The sequence below is a fragment of the Meriones unguiculatus genome, chromosome 10 (genome assembly GCF_030254825.1).
Source record: "Meriones unguiculatus strain TT.TT164.6M chromosome 10, Bangor_MerUng_6.1, whole genome shotgun sequence".
Taxonomy (NCBI): Eukaryota; Metazoa; Chordata; class Mammalia; order Rodentia; family Muridae; genus Meriones; species Meriones unguiculatus.
The window spans coordinates 48,051,825-48,076,248 of NC_083358.1; the positions used below are offsets into that span (position 1 = coordinate 48,051,825).

Sequence of the window (24,424 nt, forward strand, 5' to 3'; positions counted from 1 at the left end):
TTTCTTAGCTACCGGAGCAGGGTGAGAGATTTATCTAGGTGGGTTCCATCTCACAGAGTGGGCCTTAAATTCAATCAGGTAGGCATTAGCTATCCACATGTTTGCACCACCATTGCACCAGCATTTCAGGCAGGCAGTTTAACACTATAGATTTCAGGGTTTGTAGCTAGATTAATGCTTATTTACCTTTCTCTTTTGGTAATATTCAAAGTGTCTTTTAGAATCATGAATACTAGTCAGTAGAGGTGAAGACCATATTTAGGAACTCCCTTTACTTCTCCCTTCAATTAGATATGTAAGTGTTGTCTTCAGAAATACAGACTTATGTTCAGTGTGTGGAGAATAACAAATAACCTTGGCAATAGCCTGAGTGTTTTGAGGGTTTCCATGGAGCTCCGTTCACCAACAACTCAGTTAGATATAACCTCTTCCTGACACTGGAAGTTTCATTTGATTGCTGATGATCTCCAGTTGGGGATTTGTCTCCCCCATTATTTAGTGGCTCCATTTTTATTCCTCCTATATATGTAAATGTTTTAAGAAGCTTCTGCCACAGTAGATTTCTATATGGCTCCTGAAGTAGCCCTTAGTATTGGTTGTCCCTCCCATATTTTCTCACTGACACAATTTAATCCTCCTGTTCTTGTAGTAGGTCACATTATGTTTCCAGTGGTTTTTCCTCCCATCCCTAAGCTCCTGGAATATTGACTCATGAGACTCAAGATAATTATTTACAAATACCTAGCCCATATAGCTAGGCTTTTGTCTGACTAGCTGATAACTTAACCCATTATACTAACATAATCTGCCCCATGGCTAGTTACCTAACCTCAGGCACCATGCATCAATCTTCCTCACATTTGCTGGCTGAATATCACTTGCTGGCTCTATCCTAGAATTCCTTCTGTCTGTCATAAGTCACACCGATTTCTTGTCTCAGCCATAAGCCACAGGTTTTTTAATTGACAAGTGTTGCATCCATACAATACCAAGATATTACCTCTACATTTTTTTTCTTTTTAGTCTAATAAAGGGGTCTTTTTCTTTCAATAATAAACTAATATACAATAATAGCAATTATGAAAACTATTAGGAAAGATTTACATTCACAGTGTCCAGTCCAATCTATTTGGCAATTTTGGAGAAAGTCTTTTATTATCTATCCTATCTTGGTGAGTTCAGAGTTCTGATCCTAAAACATTTTCTATTATAGCTTGTATTTAACAATTTTAAAACACCTTCTAGATCTAAAAACATCCTCTTAAATCCTAAATAACTTAAGCTTAACTGTAAGTCTATAACTGTTTAGTCTTTGACCCCATCAGAGACTTGAGAAGAAAATTAATATTGCCTAGGTATGCAGAAAGTGTAGAGAAGTAACTTCTGAGATACAGAAATGGCAGACAGCTCACCCACCCATGGCAAATTTCCAAAGGCTTATCTCTGCTGCCCTCTACAGATATAAGTGGCAAACAGTTTTTATGGGGTCCCAATTCAATAAAAAAATTAAAGCTGCCTTTGGGGTTGGAGTGTGGCTTTCTCCTTCTTTAAACCCACACATGCTTGTTAAATGAAAATCTAAAACTTCCATCTCATATCAGAAGAGCTGGTATGGGAAAAGAAAAACAAAGAATAAGGGACTATTCTATTGCCACGAATCTCATAATCTTTTGGTTTTCATTTGACAAGGACTTTTCTTAAGGTATAAATATCTCAAAATGTATAAGGTTATTGTGTATATATGAACTTTCTGCTGTGATACTAGTAGCCCTATAGAGTATTAACTAATTCTAGAAATAAGCGTCACCTAGCTCCCTGTACGTGTTTTCAGATTTGAGTCTGAAGCAGGTAATTAGGAACAAAGTTTGTATACCTCAGGTGTCCTTAATAGATTTTGGCCCTCAAACCTTTTTGAGATCTGCTGAAAATGTAATTTAAAATGTTTTTTACAATAAACTGTGAGCATTCTTAACAGTAACCTTTGAGGTCTCCAAGAAGATGATAGGGCCCTGCAATAGTGAATAGACCTTGTGGGTTGTGGTAACACTAACCACTTAGCAGCAAAACTGTCCCTTGCCACTTCTGCCTCCAGGTTCTGTGCAAACAGTTGACTCCATTAGGTTGACTGTTGTGTTCTACCTAGACAGGATTGCTGCTAAGCCGACAAACATTACCCAAAGATCAGCTTTGGACTACAAACTGCTCAGGACTTTCAAATTGTTAGGAGACTAACAGAAGCATTTACTTAATCCTAAAATTGCCCAATACAACCACGCTGGACATCGTGGAAAGCTTGGCAGGAATAGGTTCATTACTGTAAATAGTTTTGCTGTGTTAGAGTTAAAACCTTTCCTTTTTATTTAGACAAAAAGGGAAATGTTGCAGGATATTTGATCACACTGTAAACCTCAGGATTGTGTTTGCTGGGAAAAAAAACTTGTTTCTAGTTGTGGTGTGTCTCAGCATTACCACACACCTTTAATCCAAGAGTTTTCTGCTTGAATATTGTAAGCAGAATTAAATAAAGTCAAACATAGGTCAAGAGGCAGAGCAAGCAACCACTTGACAGGAAGTAAACATAGGATTATAAGGAAAAAAAAAAACATAGAGGAAGAAGTCTGGGGAATGGACAGAGAGACTCACAGGAAGGAGAAGGGAGGGATATTCAGTTTGAAAGGGGTTTTGAGACAGCCTGGGAGAAGGAGCATTCCTTCTTGGACTCTGGCTGAGGAGGAAGGTCAGTTGGGAGCTTTCTCTGCCTCTCTGAGCTAGCAGGCTTTCATCCCAGCATCTCTGGCTCCTGTTTTCATTGGTAAAATCAAATGGTTGAGATTTTGATAAAAACAACAGTTTTCTCTATACAGACCATGTAGACAACAGACTTCATGTTTCACATTGTCTGCTGCAGTTCACAAGGCATCTGCCCAGGCCATGTGGTTCTCTGGAAGTCTTGACACCTTAACAGACAGACATGGCTGCATCCCAATAAATCTTTATAAAAATAAGGACCCTGAATTTAGACTTGGGTTTGCTTTGAAAAGTAAATTAACAAATTTTATGCCCCAAAAGAATAATCAGTATATGTGATGGCTAAAGCTTTCACACAAGATGGTAAAAGAGAGACCAGTTTGTCCTAGAACAAAGACAAATCCTACACCTAATATAGATTTTTGAGTATGCATGAAGACAAAGTTCTATTCATTTCTTCATTTAATAAAATTAATTTGATCTTGGGCTTTCCTTGCAATGCTTGGCAACAAGTATTTCATTTTATACTATCTTCTCATTGGACATCAAAATTCACAGGTTTACGGGTTGCCAAAAATTATGATTGGGACTCAGGTCTTCAGAGACTCTCTCATTGTCAGGAAATAGACTCATTACCTAGAACTACACAGCTGCATCACAGGCAAGAGACTTTTGCCCATGTGGTCCTCTCATGTCCCTGACACACTGACCATGCCACCCCTCACTGTAGGCCCCTAAGTTCTTTTTTTCCCAAGGACCAGAAAATATTTTATTTTCTTTTTTCTTTATTAATTACACTTTATTCACTTTGTATCCTCCCTGTGGTTCTCTCCCTCCTCCCATCCCAATCCCTCCTTTCCTCCACCCTCTGCATGCATGCCCCTCCCCAAGTCCACTGATAGGGGAGGTCTTCTTTTCCTTCCTTCTGATCCTAATCAATTAGGTCTCATCAGGAATGGCTGCAGTATCTTCTTCTGTGGCCTGGTAATGCTGCTTCCCCCTCAGGGAGAGGTAATTAAAGAGTAGGCCAATCAGTTCATGTCAGAGACAGTCCCTGTTCCTATCACAATGGAACCCACTTGGATACTGAACTGCCATGGGCTACATCTGTGCAGAGGTCTTAGGTTATCTCCATGCATAGTCTTTGGTTGGAGTATCAGTCTCAGGAAAGACCCCTGTTCTCAGATTTTTTGGTTCTGTTGCTTTCCTTGTGGAGTTCTTGACTGCTGCTCAAGCCTGTGGTCTCAAAATAAAGTGAAAAGAATCTTTCAGATCTCAATGTTCTCTGAGTAGGATAAAAATTCTAATTATCTCTTCATGTGATTCAGGCACGTCCTCCCCAGTTCAGAAGCATCTAGAGATGTAGTGAAAGAAGAAACACATAACTTTACAATGACGACCAGGGCCTCGCAACCCCCTCTGCGCTGTGTGTCACACAGGCCCTTCTGGGTAACATGAAGCACATTTTAAGATCTGGGGGTGGACAGGAAGAGCATAACCATAAAAATGTGTGACAAATTCTAAGAGTCTTGGAAAACAGTGGGAATTGAACAAGTTAAAAATGAAATCTTCACATGGAATACAAAAGGAATGTATCATTTTATTTCTTAAACATTAATCTCCACTCAAGACCTTTTATACTAATTATGTATGTATTCATGTGTCTCTCTCTCACACACACTTTTCCATAACACAAGTATCTAATCATTCAAACTCAAAGAAATATTTAAAGTGAATTCTTTCAACTTATCCCTTCCTTAAATTTGTTTCACCACTGTTCCCACAATGGTGGGAACCCCCATGAGGTGTGGGTAGACAATCTTTAGGGTGATATATCAATTGCTGCCTCATTGTGTTACTTTTTTTTCATCTGTTATAGGTCAATGCACAAACTGGCCCAGCTGGAAAGACTTGACCTTGGCAATAATGAATTCAGTGAGCTGGTAAGTGAATGTGCTTTATAAACTTGTCAGACTCCAAGAGATTCTTTCTGTTGTATCTTCACAACCCCAAGCACGAAAGTACTGAGCAAATATGTGCATTTCCTAAACGTTCAGATAACGAAAGCTAAGAGTTGTATTGATTGTTTGACTACATAGTAAACCACAGGGATTATGTATTACATACCACAAAAAAGTCATAATTAGAGCAGATATGTCTTGAGAATTTACATGCCAAAATGTGGCAAGGGGAACCAAGTTAAATGTGTTACAAGCTTCAGCTCTGCTAATCCTCACCTTTTTACATAAAGTTAAAAGTCATTTTAACTTTATATAAATGAAACTGAAGCAGTCACTGATACATAACTATTATGTGGCTGTATGAGACTTAGAGGGGCTTATTCAGAGCCCACACCTTCAAGACTGCTGTGGTAGTTTAGAAAGTGAGTCCCAGGGTCAGCACACTTCCAGTTTTAATGAAAGTGCCTTTCCCATGGGGACACATTGATGCCTTATTGCCTGTAAGATTGGCAGTGTTCCAACAGCCATCTTCAAGGTTTGGCTTTCTTTAAAGTATGCCCAAAGACCAGAATCACAAAATCAAATTAGAAAGCAAACAGAACAGAAGCTGGAAACAACCCAGATGTCCCTCAACTAAAGAATGGATGCAGAAATTGTGGTACATCTATACAATGGAATATTACTCAGCAATGAAAAATAAAGAAATCATGAAATTTGCAGGTAAATGGTGGGACCTGGAAAGGATCATCCTGAGTAAGTTGTCCCAGAAGCAAAAAGACACACACGGTGTATACTCACTCATATAGACATACAATATAGGACAAACCCACTACAATCTGTGCATCTAAAGAAACTAAGCAAGAGAGAGGGCCCTAACTAAAATGTTCAATCCCCATCCTGAAAGGCAAAGAGGATGGACATCAGAAGAAGAAGAAAACAGGAAACAATCTAGGAACCTGCTACAGAGGGCCTCTGAAAGCCAGAAGAAGTAAATAGGAAACAAACTAGAAACCTACCACAGAGGGCCTCTGAAAGCCTCTGCCCTGCAGACTATCAAAGCAGATGCTGAGACTTATGGCCAACTGTCGGGCAGAGTGAATGGAATTTTATGTAAGAAGTAGGAAATAGTAAGAGCTGGAGAGGACAGGAACTCCACAAGGAGAGCAACAGAACAAGAAAATTTGAACACAGGGAACTTCCCAGAGACTCATACTCCAACCAAGGACTATTCATGGAGATAACCTAGAACCCCTTCACAGATGTATCTTCACAACCCCAAGCACGAAAGTACTGAGTTCATGGCAGTTCAGTGTCCAAGTGGGTTACCTAGTAATGGGAAGAGGGACTGCCTCTGACAATCTGATTGGCCTGCTCTTTGATCACCTCCCCCTGAGGGGGGAGCAGCCTTACCAGGCCACAGAAGAGGACAATGCAGCCACTTTTGATGAGAACTGATAGACTAAGATCAGAAAGGAGAGGAGAACCTCCCCTATCCGTGGACTTGGGGAGTGGCATGCATGCAGAAAAGGGAGGGAGGGTGGGATCGGGAGGGGAAGAGGGAGGGGCTTATGGGGAATACAAAATGAATAAAGTGTAATTAATTAAAAATAAAGAAATAAATCAGAAGAGACACATGAAAAAAAAAAGAAAGCAAACAGAAAAGCATTTGTAAGAAAAACCACCATTCCATATGCAGAAGTTTCCCCTTAGATATTGTCCTCCCCAAAATCCAATAAATCTATAGTTAAATAAAGGCCAATAGCTAATCAATCAGCTTTACCAACCCTTCAGTTCTTGACTGATTTGGGGAAAGTCAATTAATCTCTCAGCCTCATTTTCCCCTGATCTATAAAATGTGAATTATTGTAATTGCTGCCTCAAAAGGGCTTATGTGAGAATTAACTTGAATAATGTGTATCTAAGACCTGGCCAAAAGTGCTCTTAGCAATTGCCTCTGTGTATGTATAGTAGGGTTTCCATACGTGCTATGAGGTAATGCATGAAGAATACTCACTGCGTATTTTGAACATATCCAGTAAGTTATTATGCTGCCCTATTGGCTGTGTATCAATGGCAAAGCCTAGCTTTTATTTATCTGTGATTAAAAGCTTTAATCTGTCCTTAAATAAAAGTCCCCTCATTTAATATCTTCCCTTCTGCTACCTCTACCCCAAAGCAGGAAATGAAATACAGACAAGATAGTAACTTGTTGTGAGCTGGATGGAAAGGAGTCCTAGCCTGGGAGGCTTGCAGTGTGCCATCTGCACATGATACTTCTGGGTTCTCATTTTAGGCACACTGAACTGTGCTGTAGCATGTGTCTCCGAAACCAAGCGCTGTCCCTGTCCTTCTTAAATGCACTGCCATAGTCAACTCTCCTTCCATGCTTCTTACAGAACAAGCCCAGTCTACATTTCTATTCTCACCAGCCATTCCCCAGTAGTGACTCCACAGCCAGCCTAATGTGAGAACCCTCTGGATGTGTACACTAAGGTAGACATCAGAGCTTCCATCTGTCACATTATGCTGCCCAGTTTACTGTGCTTGAGCACAAGGTGAGAGAACTGGCCCAGACTGATGGACCCTGACATACACTTCTCCTCTCTGTTTTAAAGACTTTTTTTTAAATGTGTGTATGTGTACTGCCAGAAAAGGCTGTTGTGAGCCACTTGGCCTGGGTACTGGGAACTGAGCTTGGGTCTTCTAGAAGAGCAGTAAGTGTCCTTAACCACTGAGCAGTCTCTCTATCCCTGAATCTTGGCATTTTTAAGGAAGATACATGTGGTGGAGATAAAGACTACTAAGGGTAGTGAATAACAAAAAAGAAGCTGAGATATATAAAAATAGATTTGAGGTTAGTTGCTAAGACTCTAGGAAGGGCCCTTGCTTGCTCTTAGCACATATGTCCCGATGTCATAAAAGAAAGAACATAGACAATTAAGGCCTTCACGTCGCTTTGTAATTGCATCTTTCTTACGATTGAAATAGCATGGCTCTTGGTTGGAGTATCAGTCTCAGAAAAGACCCTTGTGACCATATATTTTGGTTCTGTTGCTCTCCTTGTGGAGCTCCTGTCCTCTCCAGGTCTTCCTATCTCCCTTGTCTTCCCTAAGACTCCCTGCACTCTGCCCAAAGTTTGGTTATGAGTCTCAGTTCCTGCTTTGATACACTGCTGGGTCTTTCAGAGGTCCTCTGTGGTAGGATCCTGTTCTGTCTCCTGTTTTATCCCTCTTCCAATGTCCATCCCGTTTGCCTTTCTGAGTGAGGATTGATCATATTACCCAGGGTCCTCCTTCTTGCTCAGCTTCTTTAGATGTACACATTATTGTAGGTTTATCCCATATTATATGTCTGGTATCCACTTATAGGTGAGTTTATACCACGTGTGTCTTTCTGGGATGCCTCACTCAGGATGATCTTTTAGAAAAGATCATTTTCTAAAAGATGATTTTCACCATTTGCCTGCAAATTTCATGATTTCCTTGTTTTTAATTGCTGAGTAGTATTCCATTGTGTAAATGTACCACAATTTCTGTATCACTTGAAGAAGTGAGAGACATCTGGGTTGTTTCCAGGTTCTGGCTATTACTAATAAAGCTGCTATGAACATGGTTGAACAACTGTCCTTGAACACATACTTGTGCATCTTTTGGATATATGCATAGGAGCGGTATAGCTGGATCTTGAGGTAGCATTATTCCTAATTGTCTGAAAAGGTGCCAGATTGATTTCCAAAGTGGTTGTACAAGTTTACATTCCCACCAGCAATGGAGGAGGGTTCCCATTCAATAACTTAGAACCCCTGCTCAGATGTAGCCCATGGAGCTCATTGTCCAAGTGGATTCCCTAATAAGGGGAACAGGGACTGTCTCTGACATGAATTCAGTGGCTAGCTCTTTGACCGCCTCCCCATGATGGGGCAGCAGCTTTGCTAGGCCACAGAGGAGGACAGTGAAGCCAGTTCTGATGAGACCTGATAAGCTAGAGTCGGATGAAAGGAAAGGAAGACATCCCCTATCCATGGACTTGGAGACGGGCATGGAAGGAGATGAAGGAGGGAGGGTGGAATTGGGAGGGAAAGAAGAAAGGGGCTACAGCTGGGATACAAAGTGAATAAACTGTAATTAATATAAAAAATAAAAATTTAATTAAAAATAGCATGGCTCCCACACATTTTAGGGATTTTGGGCAAGTTTGCATGTAAGAAATCTGTAGTAAACACTCCATATATGTTTTGAAGAATTTCAGTCTCCGAGGACTCCACAAGCTTTTCACATGGACATATGTCAATCAATACTTTAAAGATTTAGATCAACAAAAATGACTAGGACCATTGTTAGGGTTTCTATTGGACCATGGCAACTCTTACAAAGAAAAGTATTTAATTAGAGCTTGCTTACATTTTAGAGGTTTAGTCCATTATCAACATGGCACACAGGCAGACATGGTATTAGAGACAGAGAGAGACAGAGAGAAAGAGATTGGGCCTAGCTTAAGTATTTGAAACCAGCCTACCCTCTTGCAACACACTTCCTGCAAAAAGGCCATACCTCCTAACAGTGCCTCTCTCTATAAGCTTATGACAGCCATTTTCATTCAAACCACTACACTAGGATATGTTTATTTTATAAAATTATAGTTATTTGAAGTTGATTTATGAATGTGAGCTCTATGATGTGTAATAAATCATCATCATGCTCAGTGGTTCTCAACCTGTGAGTTGTGACCCCTCCCTACAGATCATTAAAAATACAGATATTTACATTACATTTCATAACAGTAGCAATATTACAGTTATGAAGTAGCAGTGAAGGCAATTGTATGATTGGGGTCACCACAACATAAGGAATTGTATTAAAGATGTGCAGCATTAGGAAGTTTGAGAACCACTCCTCAAGATAAACAGTTTTATTTTTTATTTTTACTTTTTGCAATTTTGCAAAAGTACTTTTATTCACTTTTTCTTTTTTTTCTCTCTTTAATTTATTTATTTATTCACTTTATATATGGATCACAGCCCTCTCCCTTTTCTCCTCTCAATCTCACCTTCTCATTCTCTTCCCCCACTCCACCTGCCCCCTTCTTCTTAAGAGAAGGGAGCCTCCAGCCCTATGTGCCACCCCTCCCCACCACTTCAAGTCCTATCAGAACTAAGCATATAGTCATCCACTGAGGCCAGACACAATTGCCCAGCTAGGAGAAAGTGATCCAATAGCAGGCAAGTGTGTCCATGTCAGTGACAGCCTCTGCTCCAGTTGCTAAGAGGACCCACATGATAGACTAGGCTCTATATCAGTTACGTAAGTGTTGGCGATATAGGTCCAGTTTGTGCATACACTTAGGTTGATGGTTCAGTCTCTGTGAGCCCCCATGGGCCTATGTTAGTTGACTCTGTTGGTCTTCTTGTGGAGTTCTTGTCCCCTTTGGGTCTCTCTATCCTTCCCTAAATCTTCCACAAGATTTCCAGACTTTCATTTAATGGTTGGCTCTGGATCTTAGCATCTGTTTTTATCTGCTGCTGGGTGGAGCTTCTCAGGAGACAGTTATTTTGGCTCATGTCTGCAAGCATAGCAGAGCATCATTAATAGTGACAGGGATTGGCTCTCTCCCATAGGTGGCTCTAAAGTTGGTCCAGTCATTGGTTGGCCATTTCCTCAAACTCTGCTACCCCTTTATTCCTGCCCATCTTGTAGGCAGGGTAAATTTTGGGTCAAAAGTTTTGTGGGTGGGTTGGTGTCCCCTCTCTCCATTGGAAGTCCTGTCTAGATATATGGGTAACCACTTCAGTCTCCATATTGCCTGCTGTTAGGGTCTCAGCTATGGTCATCCCATATCCTCAAAGGAGCCTACCCTGACACAGGTCTCCAGTTTGTCTCAGAGATGTCCACCCATCCACTTCCCATCTCTCTTCCAGCCCTATCACTTCCCACTTACCGATATCCCAAACCTGATCCCACTTCTTTCCCCTCCCCACCCCCTCTCCCATCCAGTCCCCTCTCTTCATCTACTTCCAGTGTGCATTTTATTTTCCCTTCTGAGTGAGATTCAAGCTTCCTCCCTTGGGCCCTTTTTTGTTACTTAGCTTCTTTGGGTCTGTGGATTGTTATCTTATACTATATCTATAACTTATAACTATAAGAATGGTTATCTTATACTATATGGCTAATATACACTTATAAATTACTACATACCAAGTGTGCATTTCTGGGTTTGGGTATATCACTCTGGATAATATTTTCTAATGCCATCCATTTACCTTTAAATTGGATAATTTCCTTGTTTTTAATAGCTGAGTAGTATTCCATTGTGTAAATGTACCACATTTTCTTTATCAATTCCTTATTTGAGGGGCATTTGGGTTGTTTCCAGTTTCTGGCTATTATGAATAAATCTACTATGAATATAGTTGAGCAAAAATGCCCTTGCAGTATGGTAGAGCATCTTCTGGGTATATGCCCAGAATCGATATAGCTGGGTCTTGAGGCAGAACTATTTCTAGTTTTCTGAGAAAACATAAGATTGATTTCCAAAGTGTTTGTATAAGTCTGCACTCCCATCAGCAATGGAGGAGTGTTCCCTTTTCTCCACATTCTTGCCAGCATATGCTGCCACTTGAGTTTTTGATCTTTGCCATTCTAACGGATGTAAGATGAAATCTCAAAGTTGTTTTGATTTGCATTTCCCTGCTGACTAAGGAAGTTGAACATTTCTTTAACTGCTTCTCAGGCATTAGAGATTCCTCTTTTGAGAATTCTTGATATAGCTCTGTACCTCGTTTTTAATTTGGATTATCTGGTTTGTTTGTGGTTAATTTCTTGGGTTCTCTTTATATTTTGGATATTAGCCCTCTGTCAGATGTAGGATTAGTGAAGATCTTTTCCCAATCTGTTGACTGCCATTTTGTCCTATTAACAATGTCCTTTGCCTTACAGAAGCAGTTTCATGAGAACCCATTTATCAATTGTTTTTCTTAGAGCCTGAGCTGTTGGTGTTCTATTCAAGAAGTTGTCTCTTGTGCCACTACTTTCAAGGCTATTCCTCACTTTCTCATCTATTCAATTTACTGTATCCAGTTTTATGTTGATGTCTTTGATCCATTTAGACTTAAGTTTTGTGCAGGATGATAAATATGGATCTATTTGAATTCCTCTATGACAATATCCACACTGTCATCACGGTTCTCAAAAAGATGAAATGTTGACATTTGCTAAACAGAGCATTGGCTCCACAACTCAATATTTGACTGACATCAGCATCTTAATACTGTTCTAAGTCGCATGAGTTTATTGTAAAAGTTCTTGCATGTGTTTAAGTTTCTTGCCAAGAACATTACCTTTTGGCTGTAGTTACAAGTGTTTTCTTATAACTTTTAACTGCAGGTATGTAGTAATCCACTGGATTTTAATTTCTACTTAACTACTAAATATATTCAATATTAACAATTTTTACAGATTTTCCTGGGATTTCTGTTTAACCATTCAATAAATAAATTGGTATCTTATTATTCAATTTTTAAACAATTTATGCCTCTAAATTTAATTAGATAATTTTCTCTTCAATATGTTAGTGTTGTGGGTTTTGTGGAAAGAATTTCAAATGTGGAAAGAAATTCCAATTTCTGAAATAAACAGACCACAATAATGTGTGTGTGTCTGTGTGTGTGTGTGTGTGTGTGTGTGTGTGTGGTGTACTGATAAAATAAAATGTCTTAGAATGTATATTTTATAAGCAATGGAAAGTTATTCTCACAGGTGTAGGCACTGAAGGATTCAGTGTTGGGCTGGGGTCCATCCCCCGTTCTTCCAAAATTACTCAGTTGAGTTTTTACATGACAGAAAGGCAGAATACATAAACTTTCTCAGAAGCTTCTTTTCAAGACATATCCATCTATTCATGAGAGAACAGTCTATATGACAAACCATTTGGCAAACGTTCCTGCCTTGATACCACCGCAGCAGAGATGACACTTCAGCATTGATTTTAAAATCACATAATGAAAATCACCATATAATATGTTCACTTCACTACATTCCAGATTTTTTAAAGTTGCGTTTGTATTTATAATTATATACATTATTCTGTCTACTTTGTGGATTTTTGTTATCTGTTAATTTAGAGTAATCTCCAGCCCTTATCTCTTTAAAATTACCCTCTAATCTATTTATGTTCTTTCTTGCTAGAATTTGTTAAGTATACATATAAGCAAAAACTTCTGCATGCTTAAGAAATGCAAGCTAAAAATGTTACGCTCAGGATGCGAGGCTAAGCACTGCACTCAGGGTCAGCAGCTTTGGACCCAGAGAAGAGCATGTCTGATTGCATGCGGGTTGATGCCCCAGGTCCCGCCTCTGAGAAAAAGGTATCGGACGGGTCTGATGCTCTTTGGGTGGATGACACCTAAACGAACATCGGTACAAAGTCCCAATTTATTTCTAATATCAGAGATCAGACCTCTACTCTTGCCTGATGCGTCTAAAACAAAAAGGGGGAACTGTAGAGAGCTGCAGAATGCTATGCCTTAAAGAAGGAGCTGGTTTCCGCCTTCCACCTTCCCGATGGTGAGTGCTCTCTGTCATGAACAATTCCACATTTGGCTAAGGCCGAGGATCTGGCTTGCTTCCCTGTATGTGGACCTATCTGCATTGCCCACGTGGCATGCTGGGGTTGGCTACCCAGAGGCTATTTAAGCTGTGGGCTGGCTTTCCCCGGGGTCCAAGGATTGTTCAAGGTTCCTGAATAAACTGCATTGAAAAAAAAAAAGAAAAAAAAAAAAAGAAATGCAAGCTAACCAGGTGCAGTGGTGCATGACTGTAATCCCATCACTCAGGGAAGCAAGGGGATCTCTGTGAGTTCAAGGCCAGCCTGGTCTACAAAGTGAGTCCAGGACAGCTAAGGCTGCACAGAAAAAAACATGTCTCAAAGAGAGAGAGAAAGAGAGAGATGCAAACTACTTAGTTATTTTATGGATTTCATGAAAAATATCCCAAGAAAGAATAGTTTTTAACTACATATTCCATTTCCTTAAAAACATGCTTCCTATCTCTCTGCTTTGAAATATCCAGTATCAATTCTCAAGCATTAAGGTAGATTCAGCACTTAGATCTCTCTGGAAAGATCACTGTGGAAATATTTGCAACTCTTTGAAATTATACTCCATGTGCTACTTGCTAACAAAACCTGCTGTGCAGGAGCACCACACTTTTGGGTTAAATGTAACTTTAAGAACAACTAGGTGAAAGCAGCAGCAATACATCAAGAGCAAGAGAAAAGTATTTATCTGTAGGAAGGACTAAGGCATAATGTTTTACCAATAATGCAAAGGTAGCTTGAATTTATCATCTTTGTAAATTCATCTAAAAACCAACAATATATGACTAGTATTCAACAAATGTCAGAAAACCTTAGGAAAACAGTTCATAAAATAAATCACCCATGGACAAATTAAATAATTAACATTCTGTAAAATTTCTTTGTAGAAAAATATAAAGAAAATATTCTACATTCTATAAACTATCATACAAATCTTTAGTGAGGCTGAAAATTAGAGTAGGAAATAGTTTTTCATCTTGGGAGTCATAGGAATTTTATTTCTCTTTGGTTTTCTCTCTTTATAAAATTTTCAAATGAAAATTTTCAAAATTTCTGGGCTGGAGATACCCTGATTCATGTAAATTAAAATATAAGTGGTTTGCAGATAATGTGCTCAGGCAGTATCTTCTCATAGAAATTTGAAATTATTGGATACTTTTCTTAATGTCTCCACATGTAACTGAAATTCATTGGACTATTAAACTGATTTATTAAAACCATGACAATAAGTACCTCCACTTCCCTAGTTCCCCACGGTTTGCTTATGTTGAATTACCTGAGCTGCTTGCACACCCGAGGGAAGCAGCATTCACGTACCTATTCATTTCCTCCATGTGTAATTACAAGATGTTTTCCACATCTAATCAACTTTTACCAATTGTTCTTCAAGTAAAGATCATTTTAAAAGAATAAAATAAAAATAGAACATTACATAGCAAGACAGCATATCTTTAGGCAAACTACTTAAGACTTCAAACACCTGATTAGTAACGCCTCCACTCCTCCACATTTCAAAAACTATTAAAACTTTGAATCACACACACATAAGAGGCATTGCTAGAAGTTATTAACATTACAAAAAAAAAAAAACTTGAGAACTGAGATGCACTCTTACCATTGTTGCAAGCACATCATTGTCTGCCTTGGTCAGGAGTAGCAGGGGTACAAACTGTATCGACTATTTCACATAAATTTTGGAATAAAGAGTGACTAATTATACCCTGTAGAAGGGAAAGGAAGAGAGAACACAGAAGTGATAGCTCCAGGAAGCCCCAACAGAAGAGTACAGGTGAAGAATAATGAAAACCTGAAGCTGAGAATGTTGGGAAGAGTGCCTTTCTGCTGGTGCTGTGACTTTGAGAGGTATCATGGCTTTTGTAGTTGTGTGGAGAAAACTACAAATGGAAACAACTGGTCTTACTGGTGTTCAATGTCACGAACAATATGAAGAAATGTTGCTGGTAAAACAATAATGAGAAGAGAATTTGAAATTCCCTTATTTTTCCAACCACTCATTCTGTCCACGATGCCATATTTTATACAGATCCACCTGTCAAAAAGAAATGTGGTAAACTCCAGACTTCCAAAGTATTAAAAAAGTGAGCTCCCATTGGAGAACCAATAGCTAAATAAGCAGCAATTTAACCCTGTCCTGAGAACAATAGAAATACTTCATCTATATTTTGGCATCATTTTCTCCAAAATACCCAGCTCCCACCTGGCACATGGGATGAATCATTTGGTTTTAAATGCAAGTGGTTCAGTGGGATTTAATCATCAGAATCATGTCAATATATGCAGGAAATGTTTAATTCAATCTAGATAGTAATGGAGATAGAAGAAACACTTCCATTTATCTGAAAAAGCAATCTTTTTATATAAGCTATCCTTTGAGGAATCAATCCACACTAGCAATATTAGAGAGTCTTCCAAACAGGTTATGTAAGAAGCTTTGGAATACAAAATTGTGATCATCCCTACTGTGCTGGATAGTTTTATGTCAACCTGTCATAAGATAGAGTCATTCTGAAAGAGGAAGCTCCAACTGAGGAGCTTCCCATTGTGGTGGCATATCAACTTGGGACTGGAACAAACATTGGATGCTCAGAGCTCAGTCAACTATTCTGTGGGACATTGAATGTTGAGAGGAAAGCAGAAAATAGAGGCCTGGCTTGTGAAGTTTCAAGAGAAGAAAGACTCTATCATACCCACATATGTATTTTTTTTTAATTAAGACTCTAGTTCTAGTCAGCTGGAGATGAAGAATTCACCATGACTAACAAGAGACCAACACCCTAAAATGAGATGGCTTTACTGAGACAATTGATGCTGGTTGTTAGCAGGAACTAAGAAATTTGTAGTCATTAAGAAAACTGGCATCATTAAGGATCATAACACTGGGAGTATTTTCTCAGGGTTAGCACACAGAAACTGTGATGCAGAAGGAGCTAAAGTTGCATCTTAGGTTGACAGCTGCTTGGTGTTGGAAGAATCACTCAGGTAGTGCTGGTTCATGAACAGCTTGATGACATGAGGGTCAAGGCCGGAGTCCAGAAGTAAAGTTGGGAGATATTATGGGTAAAGGTTCACCCTCGGTTGCAATCAAGGCTCAGTATTAAAAGGGTCATGGAAAGAAGTTGAGGCATTGTGCCATGTAGCAGGGTCAGAGTCCCTGAAGAGATCGCAGGAGAGGCTATTGGTGAAAATGCAGCCCTACTTCATCCCAGGCATGCAAGGGTGGTTCAACATACGAAAATCCATCAATGTAATCCACCACATAAACAAACTAAAGAAGAAAAACCACAAGATCATCTCCTTAGATGCTGAAAAAGCATTTGACAAGTCCAACACCCATTCATGTTTGAAGTCTTGGAGAGATCAGGAATACAGGCACATATCTAAACATAGTAAAGGCAATATACAGCAAGCATATAGCCAACATCAAACTCAATGGAGAGAAACTTAAATCAATCCCACTGGAATCAGGGACAAGACAAGGCTGCCCACTCTCTCCATACCTCTTCAACATAGTACTTGAAGTCCTAGCCAGAGCAATAAGACAACTAAAGGAGATCAAGGGGATACAAATCGGAAAGGAAGAGGTCAAAGTGTCACTATTCGCAGATGATATGATAGTATATCATATCATGAGCGACCCCAAAAATTCAACCAGAGAACTCCTCCAGCTCATAAACACCTTCAGCAAAGTGGCAGGATACAAAATCAACTCAAAAAAAAAAAAAAAAAAAAAAAAAAACAGAAGCCCTCCTGTATACCAAAGACAAAAGGGCCTAGAAAGAAATTAGGGAAACAACACCTTTCACAATAGCCACTAATAACATAAAGTACCTTGGTGTGACTCTAACGAAGCAAGTGAAAGACCTGTTTGAGAAAAACTTCAAGTCTCTGAAGAAAGAAATCGAAGAAGATATCAGAAGATGGAAAGATCTCCCGTGCTCATGGATTGGTAGGATTAACATTGTGAAAATGGCCATCCTGCCAAAAGCAATCTACAGATTCAATGCAATTCCCATCAAAATACCAACTCAATTCTTTACAGACCTTGAAAAAAAGATTCTCAGCTTCATATGGAGAAACAAAAAACCCAGAATCTCCAAAACAATCCTGTACAACAACAGATCATCTGGAGGTATCTCCATCCTCGATCTCAGGTTGTACTATATAGCAATAGTAATAAAAACTGCATGGTATTGGCATAAAAACAGAAAGGAGGATCGATGGAACCACATAGAAGACCCAGAAATAAATCCACACACCTATGAATACTCGATTTTTGACAAAGAAGCCAAAACCATTCAATGGAACAAAAACAGCATCTTTAACAAATGGTGCTGGACCAACTGGATGTCCACATGCAGAAAAATGAAAATAGATCTATATTTATCACCCTGCACAAAACTAAAGTCCAAGTAGATCAAAGACCTCAGCATAAAACCAGATACTCTAAATATGTTAGAAGAAAAAGTGGGGAACAGCCTAGAACTCATTGGCACAGGAGACAACTTCCTGAACAGAACACCAACAGCACAGGCTCTAAGACCAACAATCAATAAATGGGAACTCATGAAACTGAAAAGCTTCTGTAAAGCAAAGGACACCGTCATCAAAACAAAACAAATGCCTACAGATTGGGAAAGAATCTTCACTAACCCTTTATCTGACAGAGGGCTAATATCCAGTATATACAAAGAACTAAAGAAGCTGAAAAGGAGCAAACCAAGTAATCAAATTAAAAAATGGGGAAACACTTAAAGAAATGCTCATCCTCATTAGCCATGAGGGAAATGCAAATCAAAAAGACCCTGAGATTTCACCTTACACCCATCAGAATAGCCAAGATGAAAAACTCAAGTGATAACAAGTGGAGAGGTTGTGGAGAAAGGGGAACCCTCCTCCACTGCTGGTAGGAATGTAAACTGGTACAACCACTCTGGAAAGCTATCTGACGCTTTCTAAGACATTAGGAATAGTGCTTCCTCAAGACCCAGCTATACCACTGCTAGGTATATACCCAAAGTTTGCTCAAGTACACAAAAGGGATACTTGCTCAACCATGTTTATAGCAGCTCTATTTGTAATAGCCAGAACCTGGAAACAACCCAGATGTCCATCAACGGAGGAATGAGTACAGAAATTGTGCTATTTTTACACAATAGAATACTACTCAGCAATCAAAAAGGAGGAAATCATGAAATTTGCAGGCAAATGGTGGGATCTAGAAAAGATCATTCTGAGTGAAATATCCCAGAAGGAGAAAGACAAACATGGTATATACTCACTTATATAGACCTATAAGATATGATAAACATAATGAAATCTATACACCTAAATAAGATAAAAAAGAGAGCAGACATGGGGTAAGATGATCAATCCTCATTTAGAAAGACAGATGGGATGTGCATTGAACGTATGACAGGAGTCTACTGAGCCCATCTGAAAGACTCTAACTAGCAGTGTTTTCAAAGCAAAGACTCATGACCAAACCTTTGGCAGAGTACAGGGAATCATAAGAAAGAAGGGGAGTTAGTCTGATGGGGAAAGGATAGGAGCTCCACAAGGACCAAATATATCTGGGCACAGGGTCTTTTCTGAGACTGACATTCAACCAAGGACCATGTATGGATATAACCTAGAACCTCTGCTCAGATGTAGCCTGTGGTAGCTCAGTAACCAATTGGTTTCCCAAAGTGAGGGGAACAAGGACTATTTCTAACAGGAACTCAATGACTGGCTCTTTGGCCTCCCCACCCCCCAAGGGAAGAGCAGTCCTGTTAGGCCACAGAGGAGGACTTTGCAGCCAGTCCTGAAGATACCTGATAAAACAGGATCAGATGAATGGATAGGAGGTCCCCCCCATCAGTGGACTTGGAAAGGGGCACGGTGGAGATGAGGTAGGGAGGGAGGGACTGGGAGGGAATGAGGGATCAGGACACGGCTGGGATACAGAGTTAATAAAATGTAACTGATAAGAAAAAAATAAAATTAAAAAAAAAAAGAAAATGCAGCCCTAACAGCTGTAGCAAGAGACCCTATCATTTTGAAAATGTCAGTTCTTTGGAGTCAGCACCAAGAAAGGCAGAAGGTGTGGAGTGGAACTGGCTTGAGACTACAAGACATGATGTGTGCTGTGGCAAGCCCTTTGAAGCCCAGAGGTCTGACTCTAAGCTTTATACAATTAGACTTTGGTTTCATTTGATCTAATTATGACTGTGCTCTGGTTCATCTTGGAGTGAGAAAGTATTTAATTATTTTTAATTTTATTGGGGCCCACAGTTGCATGAGATTTTAGAATTCTAGAGAGATTTCAGAACTTTAGAAAGACAGGTATTTTGAAGAGGTTGAAATTTTCAAGTGAATTTTTAAATATTTAAAACTTTAAAAGTTGGAATATGTTTTATACTGTGTTGTTAAATTAACTTAGTGTCTTAGACATAAATAAAAAAAAGAAAGGTTCTAATTAAATAGTGGTATATTTGTATGTCAAATTGACAAAAGATCGATTGTGATGGATAGTTTTATGTCAAATTTACACAAGACAGACCCATTTTAAAAGTGGAAAACTCAATTGAGAAAATGGCCGTACTAGGTTTGCCTGTGGTCAAGACTTCAGTGCATTTTTTTTCTTTTTTTTTTTTCTTTTTTTTTTTTTTTTTTTTTTTTTTTTACTAATTACACTTTATTCATTTTGTATCCCCTGGTAAGCTCCCCCCATAAGCTCCTCCCTCCTCCTGTCCCAAACCCACCTTCCCTCCCCCTTCTTCACGAATGCTCCTCCCCAAGTGCACTCATAGGGGAGGACCCCTCTCCTTCCTTCTGAGCTTAGTCTATCATATCTCATCAGGAGTGGCTGCATTGTCATCTTCTGTGGCCTGGTAAGGCTGTTCCCCCCAAACGGGGAGGTGAACAAAGAGCAGACCAATCAGTTTATATCAGAGGCAGTCCCTCTTCCATTACTATGTAACTCACTTGGACACTGAACTGCCATGGGCTACATCTGTGCAGGGGTTCTATGTTATCTCCATGCATGGTACTTGGTTGGAATATAAGTCTCTGGAAAGACCCTTGTGTTCAAATTTTCTGGTCCTGTTGCTCTCCTTCTGGGGTTCCAGTCCTGTCCAGATCATACTATTTCCCACTTCATTCATAAGATTCCATAAACAATGCCCAACAGTTGGCCATAAGTCTCAGCATCTGCTTTGATAGTCTGCAGGGCAGAGCATTTCAAAGGCCCTCTGAGGCAGGTTCCTAACTTGTTTCCTGTATTCTTCTTCTTCTGATGTCCATCCTCTTTGCCTTTCAGGGTGGAGATAGAGCATTTTAGTCAGGGTCCTCCCTCTTGATTAGTTTCTTTAGATGTACAGATTTTAGTAGGTTTGTCCAATTTTATATGTCTATATGACTGAGTATATGCCGTGTGTGTCTTTCTGCTTCTGGGACAGCTCACTCAGGATGATCCTTTCCAGTTCCCACCATTTACCTGCAAATTTCATGATTTCCTTGTTTTTCATTGCTGAGTAATATTCAGCAATGTACATTGTGTACATTGTGTAGATGTACCACAATTTCTGTATCCATTCTTCAGTTGAAGTGCATTTGGGTTGTTTCCAGCTTCTGGCTATTACAAATAAGACTGCTACAAACATGGTTGAGCAAATGTCGTTATTGTGTACATGAGCCTCTTTTGGATATATGCCTAGGAGTGGTATGGCTGGATCTTGAGGATGCACTATTCCTAGTTGTCTGAGAAAGTGCCAGATTAATTTCCAGAGTTGTTATACAACTTTACATTTCCACCAGCAGTGGAGGAGGGTTTCCCTTTCTCCACAATCTCTCCAGCATGTGTTGTCACTCAAGCTTTTCATCTTGGCCATTCTGATGGGTGTAAGGTGAAATCTCAGGGTCATTTTGATTTGCATTTCCCTAATGGTTAATGAGGTTGAGCTTTTCTTTAAGTGTTTCCCCGTTTTTTAATTGGATTACTTGGTTCGCTGCCTTTCAGCTTCTTTAGTTCTTTATATATACTGGATATTAGCCCTCTTTCAGATAAAGGGTTGGTGAATATTCTTTCCCAATTTATAGGCATTCATTTTGTTTTGATGACATTGTCCTTTGATTTATAGAAGCTTTTCAGTTTTATGAGGTCCCATTTATTGATTGTTGCTCTTAGAGCCTGTGCTGTTGGTGTTCTGTTCAGGACCTTGTCTCCTGTACCAATGAGTTCTAGGGTCTTCCTCGCTTTTTCTTCTAACCAATTTAATGTGTCTGGTTTTATGTTGAGGTATTTGATCCACTTAGACTTTAGTTTTGTGCAGGGTGATAAGTATGGATCTATTTGCAATTTTTCTACATGTAGACATCCAGTTAGACCAGCACCATTTGTTGAAGATGCTATCATTTTTCCATTATATGGTTTTGTCATCTTTGTCAAAGATCAGGTGTCCATAAATGTGTGGGTTTATTTCAGGGTCTTCTGTTCAGTTCCATTGATCCACCATTCTGTTTCTATGCCAGTACCATGTAGTTTTTATAACTGTTGCTCTATAGTACAGCTTAAAATCAGGGATAGAGATGCCTCCAGAAGATTTTTTATTGTAGAGGATTGTTTTAGCAATTCTGGGTTTCTTGTTATTCCATATGAAGTTGAGAATTTTTCTTTCAAGGACTGTAAAGAATTGTGTTGGTAATTTAATGGGAATTGCATTGAATCTGTAGATTGCTTTTGGTAAGATGGCCATTTTTACTGTTAATCCTACCAAGCCATGAGCACGGGAGATCTTTGCCTCTTCTGATATCTTCTTCTAATTCTTTCTTCAGAGATATGAAATTTTTTCATACAAGTCTTGGACTTGCTTGGTTAGGGTTATTCCAAGATACTTTATGTCATTTGTGGCTATTGTGAAGGCTGTTGTTTCCCTAATTTCTTTCTCAGCCCTTTTGTCTACAGGAGTGCTACTGATTTTTTTTGAGTTAATTTTGTATCCAGCCACTTTGCTGAAGTTGTTTATCACCTAAAGGAGTTCCCTGGTAAAGTTTTTGGGTCACTCAGGTATACTATCATGTCATCTGCAAATAATGATAATTTGACTTCGTCCTTTCCAATTTGTATCCCCTTGATCTCCTTCAACTGTCTTATTGCTCTAGCAAGGACTTCCAGAACTATGTTGAAGAGATATGAAGAGAGTGGGCAGCCTTGCTTTCTCCCTAATTTCAGTGGGATTGTTTCTCTCCAGTTAGTCTGATGTTGGCTATAAGCTTACTGTATATTGCCTTTACTATGTTTAGATGTGTGCCTTGTATCCCCGACCTCTCCAATACTTTAAACATGAATAGATGTTGGATTTTGTCAAATGCTTTTCACCATCTAAGGAGATTATCATGTGGTTTTTTTTTTCTTTCAGTTTGCTAGTATGGTGGATCACATTGAAGGATTTCTGTATATTGATCCACCCCTGCAAGCCTGGGATGAAGCCTACTTGGTCATAGTAGATGATATCTTTGATGTGTTCTTGGATTCATCTTGCAAGTATTTTGTTGAGTATTTTTGCATCAATGTTCATGAGGGAGATTGGCCTGAAATTCTCTTTCTTTGTTGGGTCTTTGTGAGGTTTAGGTACCAAGGTGACTGTGACTTCACAGAATGAGTTTGGTAGTGTTCCATCTGTTTCTATTTTGTGGAATAGTTTGAAGAGAATTGGAGTTAGCTCTTCTTTGAAGGTCTGGTAGAATTCTGCACTGAAACCATCTGGTCCTGGGATTTTTTTGGATGGGAGACTTTCGATGACGGCTTCTATTTCCTTGGGGGATATAGGACTATTTAATTGATTTACCTGATCTTGTTTCATCTTTGATAAGTGGAACCTATCAAGAAAATTGTATTCTCAGCTTTTTGGGTATAGTCCCTGGATGGCTGGTGTTTTTTCAGGAGTTGCTCACCTTAGGGATATAGACCTGAGTGGTAACTGTGGTCTTTGTTAGTAGAGAGGGTTCTCCTCTCACCCAGGGAAGTCCTGAGGGCAGCTGCCCTGTTTCTGGGTTTCTTGTTGTAAATTTAATGATCAGCTGCTGTGACCCAGTTGGACATCAGGGGCGCCTCAACTGTTTGTGCCTGTGTCTGGAGCACAGCTGAGTGCTGGCGCCTCGGCCCCACTAGTCTGCTAGACTTTTTCTAGGGAAGGATTGGGTGATTTAGGTCAGTACAGTTTCCTTCCTTCCCTGTGGATTCTCTGGAGACACAGACTCCCAGTGTCTTTTTTTGCCCTGGTGCACACTGCTCAGTGTCCGCCAGCTGGCTGGCCGCAGAAGCTGCCTGTGCCTGGAGCACAGCTGTGTGATGGCGGCTCAGTCTCTGCCAGCTGTCTGGTGCGCAGAAACTGCCTGTGTCTGCCTTTGCGGCTTTTGGGAACCTGAGTGGCTCCCTAAGCTGGGTAATTTTCCGGGGACCTTTTCAGGTTGGGGGTGAGCTGAGTGCTCTGAGATCAGACCCGCCGTTTCTATCTCCGGCGGGGAATCAGGTGCCGTTTCCCTCCCTGTGTGTTTGCACTGGACAATGAAACTCATTCGCTGGTGCCCTGGTGCCCACAGTTCTATCTCAGGCGGCGAGTCAGGCGCGCAGGCAGGCAGGGCTCGGTGCTGGAACCTGGGTCCCCGGCTCTGGCTCCGGGCTGGCTCCTGGGGTGCCCGTGGACCCCGAGTCTTTTCCAGGGAATGTCTGGGTGACCTAAGGCCGGTCCCAGTCGTTTCCTGTACCCTGGGGTTATCTCTCGAGTGAAAATTCCAGTCTCTGATAGTGTGGTGTGCAAGGGACAGCCAAGCGTCTGGCGGAACCGGGATCTCTTCCGCGGTTTAGCCGGGTGAGTTAAAAGCTGATTGAATCCCCCACCGTGGGGTATCCTCTCACCTGGGAAACACAATGACTGTGTTTTATGGCCGAGAGTTCTGATTGCTGGTCACTGTGCTGATCCTGCTGCTGCTGCTCAGAATGAGAGTCCTCCCGGCGCCGCCATCTTGCCCCCAGCAGAAAGGGAATTCTTAACTATGAGTTTTTGTCATGGTAGACTTTGTTGCTGTTGTTGTTACTGTTTCTTTTGTGTTTTAATTTTTGCAGT

At 40.1% G+C, this 24,424-nt stretch overlaps 1 protein-coding gene across 10 annotated transcripts in view; it reads left to right on the forward strand.

The window, feature by feature from the left end:
• Positions 1–24,424, forward strand: part of Lrrc7 (leucine rich repeat containing 7) — a 688,618-nt gene that overhangs the window by 501,808 nt on the left and 162,386 nt on the right. For all 10 annotated transcript variants that reach the window (XM_060392421.1, XM_060392420.1, XM_060392426.1 and 7 more), the window contains one exon: positions 4,628–4,691. In XM_060392421.1, the coding sequence (XP_060248404.1) occupies positions 4,628–4,691 (64 nt within the window). The remainder of the gene's footprint in view (positions 1–4,627; positions 4,692–24,424) is intronic.